Source organism: Piliocolobus tephrosceles, chromosome 2 (genome assembly GCF_002776525.5).
Source record: "Piliocolobus tephrosceles isolate RC106 chromosome 2, ASM277652v3, whole genome shotgun sequence".
In the NCBI taxonomy this organism is placed as follows: domain Eukaryota; kingdom Metazoa; phylum Chordata; class Mammalia; order Primates; family Cercopithecidae; genus Piliocolobus; species Piliocolobus tephrosceles.
This window is the reverse complement of record NC_045435.1, coordinates 174,059,319-174,070,139: the sequence shown is the minus strand read 5'-3', so window position 1 is coordinate 174,070,139 and position 10,821 is coordinate 174,059,319. Positions and strand designations below refer to the sequence as shown.

Genomic DNA, 10,821 nt, shown 5'->3' with positions numbered 1-10,821 from the left:
GGAAGGAAGGAAGGAAGGAAGGAAGGAAGGAAGGAAGGAAGGAAGGAGGGGGCAGGGAAGGGAAGGGAAGGAAAGGGAAGGGGAAGAGAGGAAAGAAGGAAGGAAGGAAAAATCTTCTATGGTGGATAATGGGATTGGCTTTCAGAATTTCTCTGAAGATCTGTGTCATCTATAGGCAACAAGTTGACAGAAGAAAGAGAAAAGAAAGGAAAAATGGATATAGCATTTCAGCTGCTGCACACTGTCTCAGCAGTAGCAGTAGCTGAAATTCTTGTAGTTCTTCCAAGAGGCCAGTGATCTCTGAAAGAATTCTGTCAATTACTCGTAAGTCAGTCATCACAAAGTGAGAATGTCAAATAATTAGCCTTAAAAGAAAAATCTATGAAGCCAAAGGTAAATCCATCTGCCTACTAGAAGATTAAAGTAAGATTTATGTTCTAAAGGTACATTTATTACTAAAGTAACAATAAGTTGACTTTTGCTATTAACTGAAATTTACCCATGGATACTTCTATGAACTCTGAATTTTCTACTCATAAATAAATATTCTACCTTGAGATTATCTGTAGCAAACATTTAAGCTCAGAAAAGAAATACTACCTAGTATTTCTGGTTACCTTTGCTAACATTCAGTTACTATATAGCTAAAGAAATGCAAGTGATTTGAACCTTATCCTAAAAGTAAACGTGATTTTTAAAATAAAATTTGGAAATTTTTGGAAGTCAGTTATTGAAAGTGTTTCACAATATGACTTTATCAAATAGTTCTGAGGAATAGTCCTCAAGTTTTTTGGCAACGTGAAGATCAGCTGATACACGCTCAGGTAAACATTAAAACTGCTTACTGTTCCTACGTAAAATCTAACTAAGAAAATTAATCTGTTACACAGAAAAAAATCATATGTAATCTAACTTCCAACAGGAAGGACCACTGGATTGACTTTATGGCCACTCCTTTCTATTAACATAAAAAATTAAGATGCTACTCTAAATAGTGTGGTTTACCAAATTTCAGATTCTTAGTGTGTCTGTTGCCCTCCATTAGTATAGAAATCAAACATACAACTTAATTTGGAAGGGGTGTTAATATTATGAAGTTATTGGGGGTTTTTAAGTAAGGAGATACTCAATGTCTTTTCGTACTATGATTTACTAAACCAGACAGCCAATTCCATTCTGTATAAGAAATGCTTCAAACGTTTCACAATTATTTTTTTAAAATATTTAGCTTATAACTGCCTTTATAGAGATTCACTAACATAAAGAAGAAGCCCTTGAGTATTTCTTATATTTCTTGGCTTGAAATAATAGCGTTACCATGGTACATCAGGTACCAAGCAAAGCAAGACAAAAAAGTGTAAAAAATAAGAGATTACAGGTTTTGAACTCAACCAAAGTCAGTCTCAACCACCATATTAGATTTTTTCTATAACAAAACTTCAAGGCATTTTTGTATTGTATAATTTGCAAAAATGAAATTGTCAATTGTAAAACATACCTTGCTGAGCTAAAGTAGATCTAAGCATCCCAGTCTTTGACCAAATTTTTATTTGCCCATCTTCTCCAACTATACAGGGAAAAAAATTTAATCAGTATTTTTACCTATAGAAAATAAATTTAAACATTAAATTTGCATATAAAAATTAACAGTATTTATACTACTGCATATTCTTTTTTTTTCTAGGCTTCCTCAAATCATGGAGTATTACTGCATATTTAAAATTCAGATACAGTTTAATTAAATGACAGAGTACTTTATAACTGTATCATTTAATAGAAATTACTTTGAAATGATTTTATCAAAGTAGCTTAACTTTCATGACTAAAATTTTTATTTCCTTCAATCTTAGAAGACTTATAAGTATATTACTCAAATAAAGTTTCCTTTGTCACTGCAATCTCTATCTTAGAATTCCAAGAAAAGTGTTTCCAGTGTAATAAGCAGAGCTGCAGCCAAATTCCAGTGAGCTGCGGACTGAATGAAGCGAGGTAATAGACTACTCTTTCGAACAGCTTGGCTGAAAAAGGGAGAAAGAAAATAGTTGCAGGTAGAGAGAGCTGTTTGTTAAGAGAGGGATTTCTATTTCTTCTTAATTTTTAAGATGGGTGACATCCGAACATATTTACATGCTGATAAAGAAACCATTGGAAAAGATGTTAAAGCTACAAGTAAGAGAGAAGGGCCAGTTCACTAAGGAAAATCCTAGAGAAGGTCCCAAGTATAGGCATGGTGGTTTTAAAACACATCCTCAAATTCTTTGTTATTCTTTCCTTCAGGTAGCACAGTTTAATTTCCCTCTCTTCCAGTGTGGGCTGTACTTAGTGACTTGCTAAGTTAACAGAATTTAACTGAAACAGAGTACAATGTCTGAGGATGCACTACAAAAGATATAGTAGCTTCTACCTGGCTCTCTTTTGGATCACTGGGAGACACTAGCTGTCATGTTGTAAAAACACTTAAGCAGCCCTATGGAGATGCCCATGTGGCAAGGAATTAATTAAGGTCTCCTTTCAAAGCCAGAGAAGAACTAAGGCCTCCTGCCAACAACTATGTGAGTAAGACATCTTGGAAGCGGATTCTCCAGCCCCAGACAAGCCGTCATATGACTGCCGCCCCATCCAACAATTTGACCAGAACCTCATGAGAGGCTCTGAGTGAGACAGAACAACTCACCTAAACTGTTCCCGGACCCACGGAAACTATCAGGTACTATATGCTTATTATTTTAAGTCACTAACTATTAGAGTAATTTGTTATAAGCAATATATAACTAATGTAATAGGTGAAGCTGAGAATCCTTAGAGTAGGGCAGGGGACGGGAAAGAGACGGAATGGGGATAACGGTCAGTTAAATGAGAATATTTGGAATTTTCAAATTTTAAAGAATTACAACTTTTATTTATCCCATATTTGACCATTCCAAAAGCCTTTTTTGACAGAACAGTCTCCAAAGGTCACATAAGAAAATGATTAATATAACATTTTGAATTATAACATTTATATAGCAGTGTAGAACAACACTATGCCAATTATTTGCTATTAGACAATGCTATTAGACATTATTGCTAAATGAAAATCTGTTTCTTTGGAAATTTTTCTTTAAAATATTCATTTAAAATGTCATTTTAACAGACAACTTACCTGTAACTAATGCTGTTCCTTCATAATTCCATCTTCCTGCAAGTACTGCTCCACAGTGAGCTTCTATACTTTTTTCCACTCTTCCTAACTTGGAAATCAGATGAAATTTACCTAAAAGAAATTACATTTGAAAAATCTATTTTATTTATTCAATCAACAAAGCACCTACTACTAGACTAAGTAACAGGCACTAGAGGCATAAAGGCAAATATTAATTATTCTTAATCTCACACACAAATCTATTGGAAAATAGGCACAAAAACAAAATTATTTAAATATTTTAAAATAAATTGAAAATGCACATGCTTACTTGGTTTCAAAATAATTATATATGTTCAAAATAGGGAAAAATTCAAATTCATAAACCTTTTGATTTAGTTAACATAATTTAAATACCTATGGTCTGGGTATATGTCTATGCTTCAGAAACAACGTGCCAATAAATATACCACACCTATGGATGAGAAAGTGTTTTAAATTACCAGCTGTATATTACTAGACTTAATGATCATTCAGAAACCAAACTGATCCTTTCTTGGCTTCTTGTATCACTTATTCTTTGCACTGTTGACTTGTCTGTCTGACATCTCTTATATAATTAGCTTATGTCCTTTAGTGTTTTTACTTTTTGCCAATATATGTACAAACTTCTGCTACTAAGTGGCTTGCTTTTGTCTACCTGTTGCCTGACACAGTATAAAATTATATAAGGCAAGTGTTTTCTCCATTTTACTATTTTGGTTCCTCTCCTTTATACCTTTTCCAGCTTTTTTAATAGTCTATTTAAAAAAAAAAAAAAAAAGTCAAGACTGCAAAACTGTGCTTAAATACAAGACTTTCTTGACATTTCTCTTGACCCTCCCTTGGCCACATCACAGCAGAGTTTTATGTCCCTCTGATTTATCATAGCACTGTATACATATGTCTATTATGTTACTTGTTTCAAGGTTTTATATTCACAGTTCTTAGCTCTGTCCATTGAAAGGGCCTTGAAGCAAATACACCCCATTGGAATGAGCACAGCTAGCACTGCTATCTTGTTTTTTTAAATACCATTAACCACCAGAAAAAGAACAGGTCTTTGTGGAAAATGGCTGATTTGGGGGCTGGGACTAAGAAAGTACAAGATAAGCCTGGAACATCTTGTGCCAGCAAGGAAGTGCTCAAAAAATGATGAGGACACATATAAAATTAAAAAAAAAAAAAAAAAATCACTGTAGCTGGGTTGATGGGGCTCTCACTGGCCAAATCTGGGGGCACTTTTAACATCAAAATCTAAAAATGATAATAATATATTTATGAAATAAAATGAGAATCCACAAGTGTAACCTGACCACCCCCCCCCCCCCCAAAAAAAAAAAACAAAAAAAACAAATAAATATATGGGCATGGGACAGGAACCTCTTCCTTGGAGTAGAATACCAGCTAATCAATATGGAAGGAATTACGGAGTTGGAAAAATCACCATTTGGCAAACCATCTTAGTAATAAATGATTCAGCCAACAGTCATCAATAGACGCTAAGAGAGTGGGAGGAAGTTTGATGAGGAAGAGAATATTTTTACATAGTCTCAAAGTATCTTTTCACAAATTATTAAGAGGAATAAATAGTAACTTTACAGAATTAACTTAATGAACATGAACTTTTTAACTTACAATTAAGGTTAACATCACCAATAATGGGTCAAACCAACATCATTAATCTCCTAATCTGATGCCCCAAGTATTCCTGCTAAGGACATATAAATTGAATCTAATCATGAGGAGACATCAGACAAAAACAAATTGAAGAACTATAAAATAACAGGCATATATTCTTCAACACTGTCAAGATCATAAAAGACTGAAGAGTTGTTCCAGATTAAAGGAAGCTGAAGAGACACAACAAAAGCAATATGTTATCCCGTACCAGCAAAAATAAATTTCTATGGAAAATTAGAACAATTGTTAAAATTTAAATATAAACTATAGATTAGATAACAGTATTGCATCAGTGTTAAATGTCCTGATTTTTATCAACAAATTGTGGCAATGTAACAGAAACTTCTTATTCTTAGGAAATGCATTGAAGTATTTATGGTTAAAACTACATGTCTGCAAATTGCTCTCACATCTTTCAGAAAAAGGGTATATGTTGAGGAGGAGGGAGGTTTGTATAAAAAGAAACAGAGCCAATACTTTGTCCCAATGTATAAGGGACAAAATGTTAAACTAGTTAATCTGGATAAAGGACCTGTAGGAATTGTTTGTACGATTCTTAAAACCTTTCTATAAATGCAAAATTAAATCAAAATTGTTTAAGTCAAACGCTCCCTTTATCATCTGAGGTAAATTAAATTCTAGCTGTGGTTCAGGGCCAATCTTCTAAGCGCCAGGCACTCTACAAAGTGATTTTACACATGTATCTCATTTAATCAAGTTTCTGAAAAAAAAAAGTTTTAAAAAACTACCACAAGTCTCTCGGTAAATGAGGTGTAATCTGATATTATTGTTTGTCCTAACATCCTTTCCATCTTCAGGTTACAAAAGCCCTCTTCTCTTCTCTTTCTCTTTCTCTTTGCATGTGGATGGCCTGAGACTGGATATGCTCAATCAGTGTCCCATTGTCTTTTTTTTTTTTTTGAGACAGTCTTGCTCTGTCACCCAGGATGGAGTGCAATGGCAAAATCTCAGCTCACTGCAACCTCTGCCTTTCAGGTTCAAGCAATTCTCCTACCTCAGCCTCCAGAGTAGCTGGGACTATAGGCATGTGCCACTATGCCTGCCTAAAATTTGTTTGTATTTCAGTAGAGACAGGGTTTCATCATGTTGCTCAGGCTGGTCTCGAACTCCTGACCTCAAATGATGCGCCTCAGCCTCCCAAAGTCCATTTCTCTTGACTAAACTGATTGACTCAGTGATGGGCATATGACCCAAGCTCATTTAGGGTCCCTCTGCAAGCTGCCGGCACGAGATACTGAGGAAGAAGCAGTCTTATGAAGTATGACGAGCCTTGGGCTACTGGCCACCATCATACTCACCATCATGTTCACCATGTGCAAAGAGCCTACCCAAGAGATGGTGAGAACAGGGACCTGATGCAACTAGTGCTTGATCTACCCCTACAGCTAGGTGAACCAAAATACTCCATTTGTGCTTAAGTTAGCCAAGTAAGTTTCTGTTACTTTCAATGAATGTACTCCTAATTGAAACAGCAGGTAAAGTACAACACAGATGAAAACAGTTCATGTATTTCTAAGAAAACAAATATAAAAACATACCCTTAAAAAGTGAAAAAAAAAATCATACTTTCTATTCACCAATAAGAAAGCTGTGGTCAAATTATAAAACTCTTCAACTCTGTAACTGAAAATTAACATGTACTGGAAAATAAAGTATATATTTTAACAGATACCTTACTAAATGAATATATGTATTTTTTCAGTGTGGTTATATTAAATTAAATTTAAAGAATTTAGAAACTAAAACTATGAGAACAGCTTAACTCAACTCATAAGAGTACTAAAAAAGTAAAGCCAGCTGGGTATGGTGGCTCATACCTATAATCCCAGCACTTCGGGAGGCCAAGGCAGGAGGACTGCTTGAGGCCAGGAGTACAAGACTAGCCTGGGCAACAAGATGAGACCCTATCTCTACAAAAAAAAAGTTTTAATTAACCAGATATAATAGTGTGTGCCTGTAGTCCCAGCTACTCAAGAGGCGAAGGAAGATTGTGTTAGCCCAGGAATTTGAAGCTACAGTGAGCTATGATCACACCACTGCACTCTGGCCTGGGCAACAGAGTGAGACCCCAGTCTCTAAAAATATATATATATATAATAATGCCAAAGGCCCATATTCAATCCTGGTATATGCCAGTTAAATTAACTTTCTTTCATGACAATAATTTCATAGCCCATACACAAACCAAGTGACTATTCAGAAAAGAAATACAATGTGTGGATAAAAATACGCAGATCCACAAATACCAGTTTTGTAAAACAACTTAAAGCATAAATCATACTAGTAAGTCTTTTAAATACAATAGTGAGCATATAATGTTTATTTAAAACTTACCATCAGAACTTGTGAGGACAAAGCTTTCTGCCTGAGTTTGTTTCTTTACACCCAAACTTTTTGGAAACCAGTGAAAATCAATAGGGTAAATATCATCAGGAAGCTTTACTATTTGAGTTGTTTCACTGGTTAACAAGTTCCACTTCACTATCTGGTGATCATCGCTACATGAATACAGCTCCTCAGCAGTAGTCCAGCCCACACAGCTTACTAATTCTTGATGTGTCATCATGTTAAGGAGACATAAAACATAACAAAAGTCTTAAATCTTAATTCACAGATGCAGATTATAAGGTGTAAGTAAAGTATAATTCACAGATGCAGATTTTAAGGTGTAAGTAAAATAGGATCAAATGTTTTCAAGCTTCTAAATGTATTTTCCATTTTATGACTGGTATTTTTTTCTATATAAAAGAAAATAAGCATCTATTAAAACAGTTGTAAGAATGGAAAGCAAGAAAGAAATCCAGATGCCAAAGGGAAGGGGAGAAAAGATCTGACCACATGAAAATTTAAAAGTTGTGTTACACAATATTCCATAAACTAAGCCAAAAGGTACACAAAAGAAACCTAGTAGATCAAAAGGTATCAAAGAATCTACACTGAACTGCTGGGGGATAGGTAGGGAGCAAAGGGAACTATACTTTTTTCTTTATATATATCTGTATCATTTAAGTTATTAAAATAAGCATGTATTCTTTTGCTAAGGAAAAAATAATCAAGTGTCAAAAGAAGACTGAAATCTAACAGTAGGCTATCCTTTGAAAACACATATTATCATAACAATTCACCTAGGAAAGAACCTATGGTTTAACAGCTGAAACTAAAATCTCACCAAACGTTTTTTTAATTTTTCATTTTATTTCTTCATTTATTTTTAATTGACAATACCAAACTTTCCTACATTAAAATTAGGAAATAATTCAATTATAATTTACCTCACTTAAAAGATGCATAGTGCTGGATGAGATATGATCCCTAAAATTTTTACTTTATTTAACCCATTTTTTTAGCTCTAATTTATCAGAAGAATTTCTATGTAAATTGAGATGCTCAAGTAGCCCTCACTTCCTCCATCAGGACAGGGTACTTACTCTAGCAGAATTGTGTACCTACAAGGCATTTCAGTTTGTTATTTACAAAGGATGTTTTCTCGTGCTACATCTGGATTTCTATACTGCCAGATTATTCCTGGTTGAGTTGTTTGTTCTTACTGTTATGATATAATCCTTTTATTTCCTTCATTTCTCACCAATACTTTTACTGTCTTATCTGAGCAATAATATGATAAAGGAAACAGAGACAATGTGCCTAATTATTCTAGTATGTTCCAAGATTTTTTAATACTTCAAAATATGATAGATTAAGCAGAAACCAAAAAAATAAAGAGAGATTATAGAAAGATCCTAAGAGTCTGCACAAAAAGGTAATAAAGAGACACCAGAATACTCAAAACTCAAAACACAAGCTAAACAAAAGGACACTAGATCATTCCTGAAAAAACTGTTGTATTATCACTGCTGTCGCCTAAAGAATGTTAGGTAAAACTAAAATGGGAGTAGCTTAGGTAAAACCTAGAAAGGAAGAAAACTCACACAAACAAATATGCACACATCGCAAACCAAAAATCATTAGCTTATCCTTATATAAATTGCTGTAAGTACATGCTAGATGTCCATGGCATTATCTTCAAACTAATAGGTCAGCTAAAACTATGGGAGAAATGAGAAGACACTGCCAGATCAAGAAAGTCTAAAAACATTGTTATTTCTTGGCTTGAAAGGTAAAAGCAGGCAGTAGACATGGTCAAAATCTATAAAATTGTGTATGGCATGAACTCTTGAAAGCACACTTTTTTAAAAAGACAGTAAAAATGACTTAGGTAGGAATAAAACTAATTACATCTTCACTTAATAGTTAAATAAGCAGACAAGATAATATAAATGAAAACACCTACCAATTTAAAATGTCTGACCAAATGTTTAAATCAGTGTTTTCCTAGTTCTGATGAAGGACCAGATTTTTCTTTATTTCGAATCCACTGCAGATGGATATTTTGTAAAATATAATAAAAATGAAATATTAGAAAATTTGGACATTATAACAATGTCAGATTGCTATAAAAATTTCTCAGCCCTTACTTTCAATTTCTTTATCTATTCTTTCACAGACCTGCAATGAAGTCTACAAAGGGTGCTTTGAGTAGAATTAGTCTCAATGTCTAAGAATGATGATACTGGGGCCTGTCATAATTCCTTGACACATAACTGGGGACTCTTGCTGACAAAATATAGGGTCATGTGTTTGAGAAAATATTACTAATTGCCACCTTCCCATGTGAAATAATGAGGATCTGACTGCTTAGATTTCCCCAACTTGTCCTTTACCTTATCATGAATGTAAAGAAATAGAGCACGGCGGAATAATACATGCTAGATCACACTAGCAAAGAAACTATTTGGTTTTACAAAAGCTTCATTTTGGCCAGGAATGGTGGCTCATGACTGTAATCCCAGCACTTCGGGAGGCTGGGGTGGGCGGATCACCTGAGGTCGAGAGTTCAAGACCAGCCTGGCCAACATGGTGAAACTCCATCTCTACTAATAATACAAAAATTAGCCAGGCATGTTGGCGGGTGCCTGTAGTCTGAGCTGCTCAGGAGGCTGAGGCAGAAGAATCACTTGAACCCAGGAGGTGGAGGGTGCAGTGAGCCAAGATTGCACCACTGTACTCGAGCCTGCGCAACAAAGTGAGACTCCGTCTAAAAAAAAAAAAAAAAGAAAAAAAGCTTCTTTTTAAGACCCTACTAAAGTAAACAAAAACTGGTTTTTAAGTATAGTACTTAAGTAAAATAAGAAAAATGTCAATAAGAATTTGAAAGTAAGATTTGTAGCAAATGGTTCACTTTGGAGAATTACCTACAACATATGATCTCAAATATTTTAAAACAATTTAGATAAACAGCTACTAAAGGAATGAAAAAAAATCTACTCTTCAACTAGAATATAAAATAGAGAAACTTTTAACAATACTATAATTAAGAAAATCCATAAGATTTACAACCATTAAAAGGATATGCTTTGGTTCTTTCAAAAGAGATATCTTCAGTCTCATGACTCCACTTCCAGCAAAAATTTAAGATGCCACCTGATTGTATTTACTGTAAAAATAAAAGGAGAGAAAATATAAAGTCAGCATTGAAAACAAATGTATATGTACACACACAAAAAGCAAACAAAACATCATTGCACCCCAAGGAGCACCTTCAGTCCTTCTGACATCACGTACATGGAAAGAAAAAGAAAACTAGTTGGTGTGCCAATCCTACCAAGGGATGATGGAGAGCCTTGGGCTGAACCCCAGGAGTCCTCTAAACCTGCTTGAGACAGTCCTACGCAGAACACCACTAAGTAAATCTGGTCAGGTAAAGAATTTCCATGTCCTGTGACCAAATCAAAAAATTCCACAAACTGGGAACTCTTCAATTGCAAATCAATTTTGGTCTTGTCTACTGGATATAAATATCCAGGGTCTGACTGGCTCAGCTACAATTCTAGAATCCATGTGGAAAAATACAACATCATAAACCTAGTGGCCCAATCTGGGTGACATTCTGCAGTGGG

At 34.5% G+C, this 10,821-nt stretch overlaps 1 protein-coding gene across 3 annotated transcripts in view; it reads right to left on the bottom strand.

The window, feature by feature from the left end:
- The window catches only part of IFT80 (intraflagellar transport 80), a 137,940-nt gene that overhangs the window by 109,994 nt on the left and 17,125 nt on the right, over positions 1-10,821 (bottom strand). For 2 of the 3 annotated variants that reach the window (XM_023223347.2, XM_023223348.1), the window contains exons 2-5: positions 10,276-10,358; positions 7,199-7,420; positions 3,143-3,253; positions 1,499-1,567 (exon numbers count right to left, since the gene is read on the bottom strand). In XM_023223347.2, coding sequence (XP_023079115.1) covers positions 1,499-1,567; positions 3,143-3,253; positions 7,199-7,420; positions 10,276-10,312 — 439 coding nt within the window. In that variant the 5' untranslated portion in view covers positions 10,313-10,358. Of the gene's footprint in view, positions 1-1,498; positions 1,568-3,142; positions 3,254-7,198; positions 7,421-9,155; positions 9,240-10,261; positions 10,359-10,821 lie in introns of all 3 variants that reach the window. The other variant, XM_023223349.1, reaches the window with a different exon arrangement.